At 37.0% G+C, this 21,569-nt stretch overlaps 1 protein-coding gene across 1 annotated transcript; it reads right to left on the minus strand.

The window, feature by feature from the left end:
• Positions 1–1,535: 1,535 nt before the first annotated feature.
• map1sb (microtubule-associated protein 1Sb) lies at positions 1,536–10,826 on the minus strand. Its single transcript, XM_065276994.2, has 7 exons — positions 10,570–10,826; positions 9,213–9,314; positions 8,127–8,209; positions 6,794–6,934; positions 2,908–5,980; positions 2,582–2,781; positions 1,536–2,374 (listed from the first exon to the last, which is right to left on the minus strand). Exons 1-7 carry the CDS (start codon positions 10,715–10,717, stop codon positions 2,216–2,218), a joined length of 3,906 nt encoding a protein of 1,301 aa, XP_065133066.1. The 5' UTR covers positions 10,718–10,826; the 3' UTR covers positions 1,536–2,215.
• Between the last annotated feature and the right edge of the window lie 10,743 nt (positions 10,827–21,569).

Here is a 21,569-nt window from a genome sequence, read left to right on the forward strand (position 1 = left end):
CTGAACAGTATTGCATTTTTATAGTTTATTTTTTAGCACAAGTAGATATTTGCTTGCTTTTGTGTCTTTTGTTGCCGTGGAATCTGTCTATCACTGCTCTGGGAGGGTTTGTGTGTGTTTACGACTTGCACTCTTCACTGGATGGGTTAAAGAGGTCACATTCCAAGTATGGGTTACTGTACATTGGCCATTACTTCACTTTCACTATCAGCCAAAAGTCCTGCTAATGTAGAGACTATGCACACCTAGAAAAAGTAACTTCTGAGTTAAAATGTTCAACTACAGTACTTGTTTTTAGTAAGAAAGAAAACTGTTGCTGCGTAATGATGTATTGAACACCCATATAAGTCTTTGTTCTTGTGTGCTGTTAATATCATATCAATACATTAATAATCAAAGAATCAACAAATTATTTACAATGGCATTTTAATATTTTAATTCATTAAAATGAGAATACATATATTTTATCATATTGCACACCTTACTTTATGTGTAGTGACACGTGAATTGAAAAATCTTTTGTACTTCACAAACCTAGACATTCTTATACAGTAGTATTAAACTAAAGAGATATGTCTAAAAAGATAATAAGGGCTAGTATGCACTACAGCAGTTTACTGTATACTTCACAGTAGGCACAGATATTAGAGGATGTGCAGTTAATGTTTCCTTATTGTCCCACAGTTGGCACTTCAAACCCTTATCATGTCAAACAGTCAACTGAAATTGTCATTTACATGCAGTTATGTTTCTACCGATTTCTTACCAGTAATACAGTAGGTGACCGTTTATTAGTGCAGTACATTCATAGTAAATTTCTGTGGGTTAGTGTAAAGCTACTGGTCCCTAAACAGTCAAAGGGACTGGTGTTAATACTACATTTTAAAAACTAAGTAAAATAAAAAGTCAAGTAAATCTAAAAGTATAAAAATATGGCTCTATATTATAATGATGAATTGTGTAGATAACTGATAGAGAGTGATCTGTGGCTTTTTTAATCTAACTTCCAGTGGTAACTCTCATTTGTTTAAGTCTTTCAGTTTTGTTTAAATGATTATTTGCAATATTCTTCATGCATATGCAGAATTTTAAACAAATCAATTATATTTAGGCACATTTTCCCCTTTCTATCCAAAATCGGGCTATGTTAATGCGTTTTTTAATTTTCAAAGAGTTGTGTAACAGTATGCCTGCTCCAAAGAAAGATTTGAGCTGTGGGTTATGTTAAAGTTTTAACATATACTTTTTGTGAATCTTGTGTCATTCAAAAACGTTATATTCAGCCATAATAAACCAGTTACAAAGTGCAGCTGTGTAATTAAATGCAACTATGGGTGTTGATTTAGTTTTTGTGAGTTTACTGTGTTCACCTTTACTACCTGCTAAGCAATCTGTCACACAAACAACACAGAACCTGTCCTCATCCAAAAAATTAACCCATAGGTTATTTGTGCAAGCAGCTTATGACAACCTAAAGTTATGTGTTTAAAGCTAAGCGCCCTCTAGTGTCAGTTCCAATCGTGTGAACTTTCTACATGGCCCCTAACTCACCATTTCTCCAATATCCAATTTGCAAAATTCACATTTACGCAACTGACAGATGATTCGGTTTATCCAAAACTTACAGTGCATTCAGCGTATATGTTTCAAACCTACAATCAATGCTCTACCAACTGAGCTATTCGAGTTTATCATGCATCCTACACTTCAAAATGCATCAAGGCAGGGGTGGGCATTCCTGGTCCTGGAGGACCACTGTCATGCCAAGTTTAGCTCCAACCCTAATCAAATACACCTAAAAAATATAATCAAAGGCTGCAGGATGACTTGGAAATTACTTTCAGGTGTATTTGATCAGGGTTGAAGCTAAACTTTGCAGGACAGTGGCCCTTCAGGACCAAGATTGCCCACCCCTGCATTAAGGTGAAAGTTTATGTGGAATTGCCAGCTGCTGATGGGGTGCTAATTTTTTTTTTTAAACACTACTATGGGTCGTATTTGAGGGAAGTGACAAACAACTGTATAGATTTCAAGAAATGTTCATAATATACTGTATGTTGTTTGACAAGAAAACATTTTCTTTAGAACATAACTGTACATAACAATCATTGGTGCTTAAAGTGTGCGAGAGTAGGTCTCATTGTGACTTTAAATGAACATAGCGTTCACAAACAATGATACTCAGTACTAGAACAGGTACAACATCACTGTCCATCTACCAGAACTCAACTTTACAAGCAGGAAACGTCTCCTCTTGCATTGCCACAGTGCTGTTGCTGCCCAGGACGCTAATTCCCAGTTGCTTTTGTTTTTCTTGAGTTTCCCGGTACCATTCGTGCATCATGGGTGATTCAAACGTAGGAATGAGGGTCACCTGGAAGTTAACACAGAGGTAGGACAGTACATAATAAGATTACTGTAATTAATGTAATCGATACAGTCAAACATTAGTTCATGCTAAACTTGATGTGTTCTACTTACAGGTACAGTTTACCTACCAATTCTGTAGGCATGCATTATATCACTTAAAACATCAGAATTATATAACTTGTACTACATAAATATGCAATAAAGTACCAACCGGCACTTCTTCTGACCATCCAGATTTTCCCTCCAATAACGCATCCAGAATTGACCTCATTAAGCCTTCTTTGTACGAATCATCCCCACTTATTATATAACAGGATGATCGCAGGCAGCAGAAAAACTCAACATCAACTGTGGAAGCTGCTGTGCTTGAGGGAAGATAAGCCAGATCCAAGTATACCGAAGTCTTGCTACCTGTTAATTGGTCAAGACACCAGTCAGTAGGTGAGTATTTAATTGCACACCAATGTCAACAATGCCTTCCTGTAAACCAGTTCTTGACATTATGAAATAATTGGCAAAATATTACAAAAATCACACCTGATGTGCTGGATCTTTTTGGAGCAGAGGTTGTGCCAGCTAAACTGCTTCTTGAGCCACTAACAGAAGAACCTTGACTTCCACTCCTGGTTTTGGTGCCTTGTGTCAAACTGGTGGAGGATGTTAACCTCTGTGTAACTGCCGTTGATTTTCTGACCTTTGTTGTACCAGCCTTCACATTGTTAACTGGGTCAGGCATACAGGCACCGGGTTGAGGTGGAAGGGGAGGTAAGTCCTTTACAGGTGCAGGTGGGGGATCCTGGATAAGAAGATGATTACCTCGATAAGAATTAAATCCTTCATTTATGTTATGGGATGGCAGGTTGGCACCAGATTCTTCATCAGAGTCTATAAGTCCATCTGCTGTAATAGATGGGCAATCTTCTATCCCAGGATGAACATCTGAATCTGTGGCTGTGGGGAAACAGTCACTGGCAGAAGTGAGAGGAGATTTTTGAGCTGGATGATTGGCCTTGTTAACTGAACATGCTGGTTGAAGGGGCTTAGCTGAATCTTGGGAGTGATCACTATCATCTGAAATATTAAGCGGGCTGGGGTTACTAATTCCAGGTAACAGTGGATCTTCTTGATTGCCAACTGGTTTGAAATGTTTGAATTCACATGGGGAGACCAAGCAAAGGTCAACATCATGTGTAGTATCAAGCAGAAAACCCTGTGGCTCTGAGCCATCGTGAAGGGCCCTGTGAGTGTGAGGTTTCTTTAAGGACAAAGACATCCCTACTTTGAAATCGGATTTGGAATGTTGTCCATTGGAGTAGGAAGTTTCATCTTCGTTGGTAGACTCGCTGACTGTAGGCAGCACTTGCTCAAAAGACATTGAGAGGGATTCATCAACCTCAGTGGATTGTGGTGAACTTACTTCAGCTGGCATTGAGTGAGTGGTGGTGACACTTGGAGATATATCAGGCATTATATCTTTAAAGGAACTGAGAGACAGGAAACTGGAATGCTTTTCTCTGGAGGAAGTGGAGACGCTCTCCTGGTTACTTTTAGGGCATCCGGACTCTGAAAACTTGGACAATCCTGTTTGTTGGCTATCTGAACCAAGACACATCTTAACTCCGAAGCTACTGTGATCCCTGGAGGCCCAGGTTTCCTCGGGTGACAGGTGATAAGGAGTATGACCAGCACTATTTGGGCCTGACCTGGGAGAAGTTAACTCCAAGGTCTTTTCTTCAGGACTGACACAAACCTCCTCATTTCCATCTTTTGAAATATTGTCTTTTAAAGCCCCATCAAGCAAAGTATACTCAGTAGGAGTGAGGTCGAGATTTACACATTGCTCATTTTTTGTTTTGACAAAAGGTCTGGCAGACACTGTGGCCTGGCTAGTGTTTACCATAGAATTACATTGCACATTCCCAGAGTCAGCATGTTGACTTTTCTCCAGAATTTTACCCTGTTCTCTGTCCATTTCCAGAAATTCTGCTGTCATATCTTCAGGCGAAGACATTACAGAGCAATTAAGATCTTCTGTTGAAAGCTTTTGGTTCTGTTGTTCCTTGTTAGATTTGAAGTTTTTGGATTTGTCCTCTGCCTGTTTAATTAATTTTGCTCCATTTTTTACATTGCCAGGTTTATTTGAGTTTTGTAATGTTGCTGAGGTTTTCTTGATATCTTTCCCAAGAGGCTTTGCTTTTTTCTCCTCTATTTTTACACTAGTTTTGCTATCTGTCTTTGGTTTGCTTATTAAAGAATCCTTGCTACCTGATGTTCTTCTCTGTCCATTTTCTTGTTTCTTTAAGTCTGATGTTTTCGCTTTTTCGTTGCTTTTCTCCTTAAAAGATTCCTTCCTTGTAACAAGTTTAGAAGGTTTAAGTCTGACATTGCTTTCTGCAGATTTCAGCTTTACTTCACTCTTTGGATCATTTCCATTCACACCTTTGGTTTTGTCTTTTAGTTCCAGATCTCCACGAGCAGATCGTTCCTTTGAAGCACCATTACTTGGTGTTGGCTCATTTTTTCCAGCTTTGGAACTGTCCTGGTTCTCTGTGAGTTTCTGATTGTTATCTGATTTTGTAGTTTCAAAGTCTTTGGAGCACACCACAGGCCTCTTCAGAAAATCAAGATGCTTCAGCCTCTCCAGACCATCCATTATCTTACTTTGTGGTGTACAGCCAGGAAAAAGGACTCTGATAATCTTCTCAACTGGACTGGCAGGATGCCACACAAGTAAAGCACATATAGAGACCAGAGAGGGCAGGGGAACATCTGAGCTCTTGGATTTCAAGCTGTTTTCGGGCCAGTTCTGCATGAAAGATTCTACTTCTTTACTACGCTTGACTGGATTTAGGACATAAAGTTCAAGACACCCCACTCCCATTTTCTGAAAGAGAATAACTGGTTCAATTGGGCCACTTGAGTTGCGTAGAAGTGGCTCGGGTGGGATTTTTAGCTTTTCCAGATGCTGTAAAGTAAGGGAAGCTAGATCACTGCTTCGCAGTACATTAGGGTCACCTTGAAGCTTTTTAAGTCTGTTTGAAGCATTGAAGAAAACCACACCAAGCTCGGGAGAGATTAGATTTTTCTGCCATTGTTCTTTATCCTGGCAGTGAGCTGTACTTTGCTCAAGCTCTGCAACCTTCCTCTCCAACAAGCTGTTAACTCCGGGCAGATTATCTGTTCCCAAATGCGTAAGCAGCACAGAGTCGACACGGTCCAAGTGCCTGACCAGCTTCCAGAAGCAAGAGCGCGAATCTGCTCCACCATTGACCAATACATTAAATCCATTAACTGCAAAAAAAGCACAGTCACCTCTGCCTCCTGGAAAAACATAACAACATGGGCGACATAGTTTGAGAAATCCCACACTGCCAGGAGGCTCCAAGAGGTCAAACGGAGACTGCGGCTCTAAAGACTCAGAAAGGTGGTCAGTGAACTCCTGAAGGCCTCCCATTTTAGGTAGAACCATTAGAGGATTTACTTTAAAGTCAATGATTTCATGTATCTTGTGTTTCCCTAGAACAGAAGTTTTCCATTTTCCAGTTTTTGGGCAGCTTAAGGTGAGGTTTGCCTTGCCATGTGTCCTCACAGTGTTAGACAGTGCTTCAATCTGTTGAAAATGTAGGAAAGCAGGAATTATATCAAATTATAAAATTGTTAGTTCCAGTCCTTGATTCTGACTGCTCAATAGCTGTGTTTTATTTGCGATAAAATACATCTATGGCCACTGTAACCAATGATTCTGTCTATCACTATGCAGAACCCTTTAGCAACCACCCTAAAAAAGACAAAAACATATGTGTAACATTCTATTATTGTGCAGACCCATTCAGGGACTGCATTCGAAACCACCTATTCCCATACAATATAGTAGGCGAAAAGCAGTAGGCAAGGCGAGTAGTATGTCCGAATTTATAGTATTCCAAAACCAAGGCGAAAAAAATACCCGGATGACCTACTTTCTGACAAGATCCCGAAGTGACATTTAATTTGTCCAATGAAGAAGGAGAGGCGTTGTTTTATTCAAAAATGTCCAAAAGCTGTATTAACATGGCGGATGTAGTACGTCTGAATTCATTCATACTATCAATATTCCTACAGGTACTATATAGTACCTGTTTTAACGGTTGATGAGTAGGTACTATTTCTGCCAGTGTAAATGTTATAATTTAACTGTGTAAGCAGCAATGAAGTCCTCGATGCTAGTGCTGTATCGTGAATAAGTCACGGCTAAAGGAGTTGCATTGACTCTGCTTCATGTCGTGCCTAACAACGCTCTTAAGCCGTAACTTATTTACGAAAGAGCACAGTCTCTCATACTTTATTGCTTACACAGAATAAATGTAAGAATATACACAGTTTTTCAAATCTTTTGCTCATGGGAATGAAACCGTTTGGAATTCACATTTACATTCAGACCAACCTCTTCATCTGAAAAGATCTGGATTAAGTCATTTGGTGTAAACTGTCCAGTGAGCAGGACAAGGTCGCCGGTTTCTTCAAGAGATTGTCCTGTGAGAACCAGCAACTTGTGTCGAGATATGCCTGATATTAAGCTGAGGACCTGAATTACACAAATATTTATAAGTTATATAAATACCGTAAAACTTCAAATAATAGCCCGGGCTTTTATTTTCCCAAACCTATCATCACACCAGGCGTCTAAAAGAGACAGGCGTCTATAAGAGACAGGCTTTTAATTTAATTGTTCCAGCATGACAGCAGGAGGTTACCACATATTACGTTTTATTTTTAATTTGAATGTGTTTAACAAATTAGTTCGTGTAATAACAACAGTCTTAAATTATTGGCAGTATAAATAAAGCAAACAAGGATATGTTTTTTTATTGGTTGTTGTGTGAAATCTTACACGGATACAACAGTGCTATTTTCTGATTGGCTATTGTGTAGCCTCTTTCTCTTTTTTTTGTATTGGCTCGCTCGACTAGAACTCTAGGGAAGGCGGGCTTGATAGAGAGAGAGAGCAGTGCGGCCAGATACATTTTGGGCGCTGCAGCATATTAAATATGATAAATAGTGTTTCCGCGCGAGAAATACAATGTGTGGCGGCGGGAGTGCATGCATGACAAAAGACTGAAAGCCCGGCTATTATCAGCGGCCTCAAAACACTACCGGCCCACCGGCAAAAGTCCCGTCTCTCCCGATTGCTACTTCGCTACTGTCATCATCACTTCAATCCTTGCGACGAAGCTTGTTGTGTTGTCATAGTGATGAGTAATGGAACGACTGCGTCTGTCACGTGACATCTACCGGTAAGCAAAAAAAAACTTTAGCGTGTTCAATCTGCACCATAAAACTGTCTTAAACAGACTATCTGACGGGTTTTAGAAGATTAAATACAACCCGAAACTAAAAAACAGACCAGGCCTTTATTTGAGACAGGCGTTTATTTACCCAAACCTGTCGTCACACCAGGCGTCTAAAAGAGACAGGCGTCTATTTGGGACTCGGCTATTATTTGAAGTTTTACGGTAACAAGTTTTCACTGTAAAATGTTCATCTACAAAGGGCTAAAATATAGAGACTGGATGCTTGCATACAGCAAATATTTTATGCAACATAAGGTTTTTCAGTGTTGTTTTCAATTTTTTGTTATAAAATAGTGTAAAAATCACAAAAAACACATTTAATTGTTTATTTTTGCCTTAGCATCTGGAATGCAACCTTCACTTTTGCATTTCTCTTCCATTTGACTGTTGTGCAATACAAATCAATATCATTTAAGCATGCAATACCTCTGAATAGAGAAACCCTTCGGATGGATTGACTATAACGTTTATTTCCAAAACTTCTGTACTGTATTTAAATGTCCTTTGTCCTGAAAGGGAATGCAAAATAGAGACAAAACATGTTAAATAAAAAATAGATTGTGCACATAATTTCCCTGCATTATCATAAATTCACATTATTTTCAGTGTGAAAAGGTAACATTTGGAAAAGCAAGCATTACACAAGCAAATGCATTTGTCAATAAAAAATGGATCATCATATAAGAAAACTAAATCAAAGTTACACGTTTTTAACAATTTCTTTATCTTTCTATGCCTCCTGGATTCTCTATTAGGCACTACAATATGACTACTTCATTCCCACAACTTTACAATGACAGGGTACATCCTGTTTAAAATGTCAAAGGATAAGAAAGTCAAAATTCACAATCTCTCAGTACTGCCAGTGTGATCCCGAACAAAATAATAACGCATTGAAAAACAATAGGGTGCTGCACCTCTTTGCTCGGGCCCTAACCAGAGAAATAAATTGAAATCTGAGTATTTCAGATTCATACAGCTGCAACCTTTTACCTGCTGTTTACTTGTTAGTCAGCAATATAATTTTCTAAACTATTGCAAAAATGTTCCTTTGCTGTTTTTCACCAGAAGTCTGAACAATTGGTAGAATGCACTTCCTTCCTGCCTTTCTGCTGCTTGTACTGACATAGCAAATTATAACTATGAATCCACCCAAGCACAACACTGAATACAGAACACAGTTTAGAATGTCCTGATTATGCAGTGCAGATATGGAATATTTTAATAAATAATTATTTTCTTATTCAAGGTATTTATTTCTTTATTTCTACACTGCATATAAAGTAGGCAAAGTTTCAGACTAGTCATACAAATCCATATATGAGGCTGGGCTGGGGCTGAGTACAGTTGCTTCTTTGTTCATTCAAAAATATTCATCCCACACTAAATCATGTGTTCCAAAGATTCCCAGCGGCATCACTAAATATACTGAAGACACCACGTGCACCACATTACAGCCTTTGCATTGGTAAAGACGCTACAATGCAAAAATGAGAGGGTGATTATGCTTACCTTTAACTTCTTTGGATTGACAAGACGAATGTTGAGAAACAAACAATCTGAGCTGCTCATCCAAGTTACAGACCGTCAGGTCCACATCCCATGCACGAATGCCTTTGTAAGCAGATGAGAGCAGATGAACATTTCAAAGCATTATAAACACTAAAAGATGTATTGTGCTTATTGACATTTGATGCCTATAACTAAAATAGACACTCATTCATATGAGAACAAACTGACTGAAATCCCCAAGAGCAAAAACACTGAAGTCAGCATGAAATTATAAACGTCATGTGATACACAGTGAGACATTCAAGAGATTGTTGGCAGGCCGGCACTAAAAAACCTAAGTTCTGTAGCACTGCTCTACTTTTTATTTCTTGTGAAATATAAAAGCCTGTGTACAGAGTCAGACATAATCTCTTAACCATCAAAATAAGTTTATTTATTAAAACTAGCAAACATAAGAGACAACAGTTAAACTAAGACTAGCATTAAAGTCACGTTAACTAACAGATATTGTTAGATGAAAGGATAGGTGCATTTACAATAAATGTAATGGAGTGTAAATATATTGTACTACACCTTTTATATTGTAATGTTTACTTTTTGTAAACCGAATTTCTTAAACTTTATTGAAAGGAAATATAAAAAATCTAATAAAATGTTTAAATGAGTGGTTAATCAAATACTTGGCATACAAATTTGTATTTTTATCACAACCATGCATTGTGACAAACCCTTACAGTTTTATTGAACTCTTAAGGCTTAATAATAATCGCTAGAGCCGTTCGATTAACATTAAATCGTAACAACATTTTAACGAAAATGATAGCCGGGTGGGTGTGGCCATTGACTTTATAAGGACAAGACCATGACGTTAAAACATTTTAATGTCACTTTTATATAATTACAGCATACAAATTAATATGTGAAGCAAAGCATGATATAAGCATGTGCAGGCTAAAGAAGAAAGGCTATGATGTTTCTCACTGATGCTACAATATAACACTGCAGTGCAGGCTGGCTAACAGCACGAGGCTCGCACCGGAATAAATATTGTATTATTCGTTCAAAGACTGTTTTTTGGTGAAAAATACATATGCAAAGCATTTATACGGAATTGCTCAAAAGCGGAACAAACGAGAGCAGTCACGTAACACGTTGAATGACTGTGTGTCAGTTTTAATTCATCAGACGTCACTGTTTATTAAAATCAAAGAATAAAATATCCAAATCGTTTTTGCAAGAAGCAAACACTAAAATGCATGTATTAGGCTAACCCCTAGTCTAATATTACAAATACACGTGATTAGGCAACATAAATATTACTAAATCCTTTTCTAAATTAAAAAATGTCAAAATATACCTCGTTCGATTTCCACCACTATATGGTCCAGTATACGCGGTGGATAAAGAGCACCGATGACCATCAGTATTGAGTATTTGTCATTGCTGAATCCAGGATGGGCTGTCAGGTCCTCTGCTCTCATTGCTGCCGTTACACCCGACGCCATGTTGGAAATATGCTTATGATGTCATACACAAACAATCAAGCATTACTGAAAACGAGCGCATCATCTGAATGAAACTGAAGTTCTCCAACCAAAGTCCGCACCGGTTCATCCATCAATCTTCGTCATTGGCTATTGGTAAGAAACACACTAAACTAAACCGCCCGTTTCTGTGGTTTTCTTTATTCATAACAAATTCAAAACAAGTCTTTGAACTCTGCCTCGCCCAGTTTCTCTCTGATATGCAGTAATTTTATAGGCAGATAGTTCTACAAAGACTAGAATAAATAAGGAAGTAAATAAATCATTCACTCGTATATGATTTTATTTTAAAGTCCATGATATACTATAAAACAGAAATGTGAAATGACTGAGCTGTAAAATAAAAACTTTTCCAAGGACTATTTTTTATAGCAGACCTCTTTATTTCATCAGACCCATTCAAACAAAAAACTGCACGATAATCCTTGTGGGTACCGCATAACTTCCCAACTCTTGCACCTGTACACACTGCTCACCTGCATCACGTGTTAAAAAGAAAGATAAAAAAACATCTGAGTGTATTCACATTTCACAATCTCAGTGCAATAACATGGACCATTTAAAATGATATACCGTATATATATAACATTTAAATGGTCTGGACTTGGCTGGTCAGGCTGGAAGACCAGATTTGACAGGCTGGCAGGACCAGCTTAAACCCCCTACTGCCATCTTAAACCAGCTAAAACCAGCTGCCAGTTTATGCTGATCTTAGCTGGATTTTTCATTAGGGTTTTCATTTAAATGCCGAAGTAGCTTAAAATGATGTAAATAGTAACTGTGTGAAATACATTATCGAGGAAGTGAAGTAAACCTTTTTCCGGTGTGTGGCAGTTGTTTATTTTTGTAACTTTTCAACAACTGTTCACAGTGCCTCTATCTGTTAAAAAAGTTATAATTATAGAACAAAAAAATAACTGACATATTATTGAATATCACCCTGTCAATTTCACTTTAACATCCCATCATACATCCTGGCCAATATTTAAAAAATATGTAACTCACCAAATGGTTCTCCTGTGTTTATGGCACTCTCCAAAGCGCCCGTGTTCATCGAGTCATCACAACTCAAGATAAATGACAAAGGAAAGGTCGCAGCTATGATTATCCTTAAGCTAACCATGATGCTGAAACTGATTTCCTTGGTTACCACAGCCTGGGAATGTCAGTGATCTCATAGCTGTCCTAACATGATCATCAACTCCTACATGATTCACGATGACAACAACTCTTAATAATTAAGGCTAATAAGCTCATGTAAGACCTTATAACAATCTACTCATATAAATTCATACAGTATATAATCATTACAAAATAAAATTAGCATGCTATACATTCATACAGTGTTCGAATTATGTCAATAGTTGATAATTCCAGCAGAAAGAGTTTAATTGCGTCCAACAAACATAATAAGATACAACTATAATGTAATTATTTTACATGGAAATTTGCCACGTAATTAATTACATTCATCTGATGTGGTGTTTGATTTTACAATAAGGTAAAATCACTGTTCATATAATTTTACATGGAAATTTGGCAGGCAATTAAAATATGTTCAACTGATAAGGCATTTTTCTGAGTGTTACTTCGTTCTGCTGAACACAAATGAAGATATTTTAAAGGAGGCATAGTGTGAAAATCTGAACTTTTTCCATGTTTAAGTGCTATTATTGGGACCCCAGTGCTTCTATCAACCCAGAAGACGTGAAAAAGATTAACCCAGTAACTTTGTTTTGGTAAGCCATTCTTTGCAAACATGTGAAAAATTAGTTTGCTCGGATTTGGCCTGTTTTGTAAGGTAGGTAGCAAGGCCAGATACAATAATACCACCCCTTAATCTGCACTATCCAACCACGGCACTGTCATTTAGTCCAGAGAGAAAGATAGAGAAAAAATACTTGACAGCACAATTGAGATTCAATTGCAACAAACCACCATCATTGTGATCAGTGTTTGCATTTCATCCGCTCATTTGCATTTTAAAGGACACAAACGGCACACTTTTGCTCAGGCCTAAAGTGGCAATTTAAACATGCTATAATTAATTATCTGTGGAGTGTTTTGAGCTAAAACTTCACATACACACTCTGGGGACACCAAAAATTAATTTGACATCTTAAAAAAATATCATAACATGACCCCTTTAAAGAATGTCTGATCTGGGGCACCATTGACTTATAGTTAGAAAAAATAATGCAATGGAATTTAATATTAATTCGCGGTTATCTAAAATACTTGACTCTGATTGGTCAGACATGACATTTCGAGGTCTGTTGTAAGTCATAATTTTACAAATGAGTTAACATTTCACATTTCATATCAATATTTTTGTTTTGATATTTATTTTAATGTGGCAAGTGGCCATGTTATAAGCAGGATAATGTAGGCTACTTACATGTAATTTCGTATGTTCTAGATACACTACACTACACTATTGTCCAGCAGAAGGATGTTTTATGGATGTTTTACACTGTATATTATATCTGCTCTTTGTGATTTGGCCTACTAACATTATTTCTCTGCAATACCTATATAGACCAACAGAGGTCGTTAAATCCATATAATGTGTGTAGGTCAAGTCATCTCAAGAAGTTTTTATTGTCATTGCTGTATAGTGAAATAAGAAAATGTTTCACCAAGACCATGTTGCTACTGACACTGAAAAACATAAAACAACACAGCGCTATAATTTTTATAGTATTTTTTCTATGCACATAATAAAATGCATGTGTGCATCCTAGTGCAAACAGTGCCACAAAAAAGACAGTGCAAGTGCAAGACAGAAGACAGTGCAACAGCAATACTACACAATACATACAAGATGTATGCAAAAAATCTAAGTTTGTGCACTATATGGCTAATATCCCATGTAAACATGATAAAACTAAATGTAGATGTTACCAGTGGTTAAAAATTCTTAAATAGTCTACTTAAAATGGGAATTTGTTAAGATAAGTGACATACACACTGCTATAAAAAAATAATAGTTTATGTCAAGCCTAATATTGTCATTGATCTGGCCATGGGGAATAGCTTACTAAGGTTTTGTATGGAGGGTAAGACGGGTTAGTGACCTTGTTTCGTTTACTAATTCATTTGCTTGTTGAACAGAGACCTCCAGACAATGGAAAATTGTATTTTTCAGATATTAATACATAGCCTAACCAAAGTGAGGAAAGAATGATTTCCCCTGCTTGCTACCATGAACATTTAAAGGGAATTAATTGTGTACTCCCAAAGCTATTTCTAATTTCTTACAACAAATTGTTTTATGCACTGATTTTCACACTGTTCAGTGAATGAGGCCCAGAAGACCACATTGTGAATAACGTCCTTGAGAAATGTTTAAATATTTCAAATTGAATGGTTCATCAACTTAAAAACAAATTTTTTTCAAGTTTCATGTATTTTTTCTTCTTTACTTATATCTGTATAAATAAGAGAACCTTAAAGTGTAAACTTATTCTCTAACTCCAGAAACCCATAAAATCTGATACAGTATGTGATCACTGTCTGGTTTATTAAAATTGAACGCATATGCTGATCTGTTGTAGGACATATTGATGCTTTTCTACAGTGTTAAATTTCATATTAAAAAGTATTTAAAAAATGATAATGCATATTAAAGCTTTTACAAAAAAATTGTTATGTGTTAAATTTAAGCTTTTAGGTCAGATGTGCCAAATATGAAACTGTTGAAATGGTTGAAAATTTGAGCATTTAAAACAAACCTAGTAAAATATAGGCTAACTAATATAAGAATAGATTAAAGTGTGGGTTTATCTCTCATTCTAATGGCTTACACCCTATTTACATTACAAACCTATCAAATCTGATGTGAAAGTCAATCGTGAAAAGATTTGCTTACAGCTACAAGATCTCAAACTAAGGATTGACAATGTCACAATTTGAATAACAAAGGGTCACACGAAACTCTGTGTTACCTGGTCAAAGTTTGGCATTGGATTTCTATGCTCAAGCTTGGCAGTTTACTTCAGATTTAGCAAATTATTGTATAGACCCTTTTACTGTTTGTACACAATGATGACGTGGCAGCGTATGCGCGCGCATTTAGGCAACGGAAGTATCGTAAGAATCAACAGTGAAGCAACACAAACAGTAAGATATTTAAAAAAAATTGACTTTAATAACATTTTCAATACAGCTACCAGATCCGTGTACTATAGTGGAGTGGATAAAAGACGTTAGCAGATGGCCAAAAATAAAGTTGCCAGATACATATATACTAGTATATTATATTAGTGCAACCAAACGCAACAACTGGACATTTTGATGTTGAGAAACCGTTTTAATAAACTTTCTGAGTTGCTACCACGTTAGAACCAATGGGGAATAACACCACTTCTGTTGCCCAAATGCGCGCGCAGGCTATTTGATCACGTGAGCTGTAAAAGGGTCTATAAAATTAAATATAAGCAGATTATACACTGTCAGAAAAAAAGGTACAAAATTACCTTTTTTGTCGCTGGGGTGGTACCCCAAGGTACCGTTTTGTACCTTTACAGATATATAAACATAATACAATGTTGTACCTTTTGAGGAACATTACTGTTCCTTAAGGATCTATTGTGTACCTTTAAAGGTACAGTTAACTGTTTTGTACCCCTAAAATTGAACTGGTAAAAATTGTTCCTTAAGGTACACAATTGGTCCTTAGGGTATACTATTGTACCCCATAAGGTACAACATTTTAATGTGTTGTATACCCATAAAGGTACAAAAAGGTACCTTTTAGGGTACCGCCACAGAAAAAGGAACAACTTTGTACCGTTTTTTCTGACAGTGTAGGCATATCCCTGCTGAAAAAACCAGCTAAAACCAGCTTAAGCTGGTCAAGCTGGTTTTAGCTGGTCTCCCAGCCTGGATGTTTCATGCTGGTTTAAGAGGGGTTTTGGCGACTTTTTTTAGCTGGTCAGGCTGGTTTTAGCTGGTCAGGCTGGTCTTAGCTGGTCAGGATGGCTGGTCTTGGTCAGGCTGGTTTTAGCTGGCCAGGCTGGTTTAAGCTGGTCTTAGCTGGTTTTAGCTGGTTGGGTGGCTGGTCTTAGCTGGTCATGCTGGTTTTAGCTGGTCAGGCTGGTTTTAGCTGGTTTAAGCTGGTTTTAGCTGGTCGGGTGGCTGGTCTTTGCTGGTCAGGCTGGTTTAAGCTGGTCAGGCTGGTTTAAGATGGACAGGCTGGTTTAAGCTGGACAGGCTGGTTTAAGCTGGTCAGGCTGGTCTTAGCTGGCCAGGCTGGTTTAAGCTGGTCTTAGTTGGCCAGGCTGGTTTTAGCTGGTTTAAGCTGGTCTTAGCTGGCCAGGCTGGTTTTAGCTGGTTTAGGCTGGTCCTAGCTTCTCAGCCGGCATTTCAACATTGAATCAACGTCAGGGACCAACGTTGCATCAATGTTGAATTACCTTTTGGTTTTGCAAAGTGAATCAAAGTTGACTTCACAACGTTGTTTCAATGTTGATTTCACAACATTTCAATGTTGTTTCAACATCACACTTTCAACAAAGGTGAATCAAGGTTGATATCGCGACACAGTTTTAACACACTTTTTACCCCTAAATATAGATTTTTACTTTACATTTCAATACTCACCAAATGATTTGTTGTACATATCATGTTTTTAGTGTAATTATTACAAGAATGCAATTTGCTGCTCATTACCTACAGTACAACCCCATCCATAAAACTAAACACCTAAAGTAGGTAAAGTTTGTGAATGATGGCATGTGCCTACCCTTTCTAAATAAACATAAAAGCAGCTGTTAAAATTTATCTTTTATAGATAAAAACAAATTCTTTCAAACAGTTAGGTTTCCAGTTAGTAGTGCAGAAGTGGAATATTCCAAATACAGAATAAAAACATAAAATATGAAAACAAAATAATATTTTAAAGTCATTTTATTCATCTGAATAGAAAAAAATATTCTAGGAAAACTGCAAATATGAATTTTGTTGTAGGTTTAGCTCACAGTCTTCTTATGGCCACCAACACCCTTCCATTCTGGCTCATACTGTACTTAAAACCTGATGACAGCATCTAAAGAGGAAACAAAAGTCATTTTCAAAAAATGATGCATTTTTAGCCCATGTATAAAAAAAATCTTGTTATTGCACATCAGGGTGTGTGTGTTTTCTTTAATAGTCTGTCTAGAAACATTGCATAGCCATCTGATGAAGGAAGAAAGCTTTTGTGTTTACAAAGGTGACAATAAGCCTCAATCAAGATCACCTACAGTGCATTCAGAAACTATTCAGGGTAGACCCCTTTCACATTTAAATTTTAAGGTGGTTGCATGATACTGTAATTGTTTAGATATTTTCCTCATAAATCTACAATACATACCCCATGACAAAGTAAAAACTGAATTTTAGAAAGTTCTGCAAATGAAAAAAGAAAACTGCAATATTATATTTACATTATACATATTCAGATCATTTGCATCAATATCTGCAATTTAGCTCAGCTGCCTCCAATTTCTCTTGATGGTTGCTGATGGGTTCGCATAAAGACATGAAGATATTTTAAGGAATGTCTGTAACCAAACTGACCGGAAAGCACCATTGACTTCCATAATAGGCTAAAAGAATAGTATAGAAGTGAATGGTGCTTCTGATCGCTTTGGTTACAAATGAATCCAGGAGTTGCAAAGATTGCTACTTCAAAAGGTGCTTCAACTAAGTACTGAGTAAAGGGTCGGAATACTTGGGTCATATCAATATTAACCCCCCCCCAAAGAGATGCTGAACAGAGCAAACATTGACTGGTTGCTTTACGTGTGGGTCAAACAGCCTTTTGTGCAGTCACTTACCAATAAAAGCTAAGATGGACTCCAGACCTTCTGGACTGTCTGTGAGAGACTTCAAACTCGCCCAGACCAACAAGGCAGACATCCCGACCTGATAAAAAAAAATTAATTTAGGAGATGTTCTGGTCCTATTTTTAATATATGTTTTACAAACAAATGTTGTTAGCAGACATCCCGACCTGATAAAAAAAAATTAATTTAGGAGATGTTCTGGTCCAATTTTTAATATATGTTTTACAAACTTACCACAGGTGATCTGGCAAAGCAAAGACTTCCCAAATCTCCTCTTCAGGCTCATCTTAGCTATCATTGCATTTGATAAAGTTCAGAAAAAGAAAAATATATTTAATTAGTATACAATCATAAATGTAATGTTTTGGTTAGAAATACAAAAAACTGTGGCCCAAGTACAACTTTGAAAGAAATAAAGAATGTTTAAATTTTTTGTCATGGTACACTGTCACTTCATTACTTTTTGAGTGGTACAGATTTGGGCATCTGGAAAGACAAATGACTTCACCTCTGTGTATTTTATCACACTTCTTCAAATTGCATGGTAATCTGCCTCCAATATAAAACACATAATAAAATAAAAAACAAGTCATGGCCCCTTTTCAAAAGAAAATATAAATTGTGAAATACAAAACACTGCATCTTAGTTATTATGATTAGTAGAATTTGATCTGAATACAAAACAAATACTAAATGCATTGTAATGTTGTAGGGGAGATGCTTCAAAAATAAATAGTAAATTATTGATTTCTATTACAAAATGCTAGCTTGGTGGTGCTTTACAATGGTGGGTGGTAGCTCATGGACATAGCCATCATTTAAAAAATTATGATTAAAACCATAATACATAAAGATGCTGTTATGTACACCACCACAAAGACCAATTTTATATGTCAATATGAAGCCTCTCTAAAACCTGCATCAACATCCACTCTGAACTATGAATTAACTTGTGTCTTTGTCTATTGAAAACAAAGGGTTTGAAATATGTAAGCCTACATACTGTAGAAGGAATAGTGACATACAAAAGAAATGAATTGCTGTGCTGAACAATAATTGTTGTATCCTAAATTATTTTCTTATATTTTCCTAATGACAATGATAAACCAGATATGCACTTTTTGAGCACTTATGTTTTGGATGCAAATATAAACACAAAGTAATACTTACTCTTCAGCCAATGGAAAACATCAAAACACAATAAGAAAATGACCTGTAAAGAAAAGTGAACATAAATATACAATAGTTATTAACTTAATCCAGAATTGATGGCTTCTGTTTAAATTCTTAACCGTTTTAACAGGCTACTGTAAACTGTGTGCCCGTACTGTAAGTTAAATAACCTTACATTTACCCGTCAAACCCTACATTGAAATAACTTGCGTTATAATTATCTAAACAATGTCAAATAAATTTGAAGAACGAGGATAACACATTTTTATAGAAGGTAAAGACAAATAAAAGATCTGCATACATTAGCTCAGATGCGTCACGAGCTCAGTCAAACCACTGCATCAACAGTCAACATTAAAGTTCAGAATATTTTAGTCATATCGAATTAACTGTTACTAAAAACAAAATAAACATAACTGTGAACTGATTTTAATGACTTAACCAGGAATTAATAAAAACTTACCTTAGAATTTGCCATAGAAATGAAAACTGTCGTCGGAGGTAAACGGTTAAAATCCACTTTGAACTCACGAGGACGGAGGCGCGCGCCCGCAAATACGTGTGCTCGACTTCTTGCTGCGCTGACAGGTTGATAACGTCAATGTACCGCGAGAGTGTAATTTCTTGACTCGCTCTCGCGATACATTGACGTCATCAACGTATGATGTCTGTTCTCGCAGCGCTGCATGAAGTCGAACATGACTAATAACCATAGCTAATAATAACACATAACAAAAGACAACATGTTAAAAAAACAATAAAGATGGTAAAAAAAAGATGTCCCACGTCCAGACTGAACTGAAAATTAGAACTTGTTTTACAATAAATATTTCGTGTATTAAAATAAACAGAAATATTGTGCTTTTAAAACATAGCTTTTTAGATCTTCACCCGGGGGTGGGTTCAATTATTTCATAAGCATGCCTGCACATTTTGTTCTAAATGGACAGAGCTTTATAAAAAAATAAAAATAAAAATATGGTTTTATTATAATAAAAGTGTAGTAACTAGTTTTTGATTTAACAACAAACATCAAAAGAAAATTATCTGCTAAGATAATAACAACCAATGATAATTTGGGGGCCCATTTGGGATGTGGTGTGAGTTTGCCCTGCCCACACTGTCCCACAGTATACCCCACAGTGGGCCCGCATGGGCATGTTTTGCTTACAAAAGGCTGAGGGACCTGTCTGTGGCACCGTAAAGAAAGCCGATAAAAGGTTGGATGTTATTATATTATTAATGGTATTCTTAAAATGTATATTTGAAACGTTATATTTTAGACATTGTGATGAAAATTTAATAAAAATAAAACAACCATAATAATACTTACAAAAAAATTATCCAGCCTAATCCATCTCCTGAATTCATATGGAAATCACATGCCCCACCAGTGTTAAAATCAATCAAATAGTATACATAAAATGTAAGTATTTTCATTAAATGAGTTTTTAAATTTTTATCTAAAGGATTCACAAATTAAAATATCATAATACATTCGTTTACCATTCACCGTACTGGCATCATTTTAACCAAATTTCAAAGTTGATTTTTTAAGCATTGTATTAACCTTTTGCAATCGTTTACCATTCACCGTTGTTTCAACATTGTCTCAATGTTGAAAAAACAACTGAGGTTATTTCAACCAAATTTCAACGTTGGAGATTGGTCATGCCTGCTTGGTGGTCCGGCTGGCTTGTCTTAGCTGGTTTAAGCTGGCCAGGCTAGGAGACCAGCTTGACCAGCCAGGCTGGGAGACCAGCTTGACCAGCCTGCCCAGATGGGAGACCAGCTTGACCAGCCTGGCCAGCCTGGGAGACCAGCTTGAACAGCCATAATACCAGCCTGGCCAGGCTGGGAGACCAGCTTGACCAGCCTGGCCAGCCTGGGGAACCACCTTGACCAGGCTGGGAGACCAGCTTGACCAGCCATAATACCAGCCTGGCCAGGCTGGGAGACCTGCTTGACCAGCCTGGCCAGCCTGGGGGACCACCTTGACCAGGCTGGGAGACCAGCTTGACCAGCCATAATACCAGCCTGGCCAGGCTGGGAGACCTGCTTGACCAGCCTGGGAGACCAGCTTGACCATCCTGGCCAGCCTGGGAGACCAGCTTGACCAGCCTGGCCAGCCTGGGAGACCACCTTGACCAGGCTGGGAGACCAGCTAAAACCAGCTATTTCCATCTTAAACCAGCTAAAACCAGCCAACCAGCTTAGGCTGGTTTAAGCTGGTTTTTTCAGCAGGGATGTTACCCAAATCGTTGTTTTATTAAAGGGATAGTTCACCTTAAAATGAAAATTCTGTCATTATTTACTCATCCTCATGTTGTTTTAAACCTGTATGAATTTCTTTTTTCTGATGAACACAAAATAAGATATTTTGATAAATGATGGTAAACACACAACAGATAGTGACCATTGACTTCCATAGTAGGGAAAAATATTTTGGAAGTATTGTGATAAATGATGAAGAAAATATTTTAATAAATGATGGTAAGCACACAGTTGACTGTACCAATTAAATTCCATATTTTTTTTATTCCTACTATGGAAGCCAATGGTCACTACCTGCTCTGTGTTTACCATCATTTCTCAAAATATCTTCTTTTGTGTTCATCAGAAAAAAGAAAGTCATACAGGTTTAGAACAACTTAAGGATGAGTAAATGATGACAGAATTTTCATTTTAAAGTGAACTATCCATTTAATGGCGTAAATATATATATACTTTTGATGCTGAATTATTTTTCTACAAAACCTTTGCAAACTTTAATTGTATTTCACTTGACGTAATCACCACTTGCCTTGATT

The sequence above is a fragment of the Paramisgurnus dabryanus genome, chromosome 6 (genome assembly GCF_030506205.2).
Source record: "Paramisgurnus dabryanus chromosome 6, PD_genome_1.1, whole genome shotgun sequence".
In the NCBI taxonomy this organism is placed as follows: domain Eukaryota; kingdom Metazoa; phylum Chordata; class Actinopteri; order Cypriniformes; family Cobitidae; genus Paramisgurnus; species Paramisgurnus dabryanus.

Bases quoted from the DNA above. Each gene is read 5' to 3' on its own strand.
- map1sb (XM_065276994.2), bottom strand. From the start codon at position 10,717: ATGGCGTCGGGTGTAACGGCAGCAATGAGAGCAGAGGACCTGACAGCC. The intron at 8,210-9,212 runs GTAAGCATAATC...ATTCCCTTTCAG, and splicing joins TCAATCCAAAGAAGTTAAAG to GACAAAGGACATTTAAATAC. The intron at 6,935-8,126 runs GTATTGCATGCT...TGTGTAATTCAG, and splicing joins AAGGGTTTCTCTATTCAGAG to GTCCTCAGCTTAATATCAGG.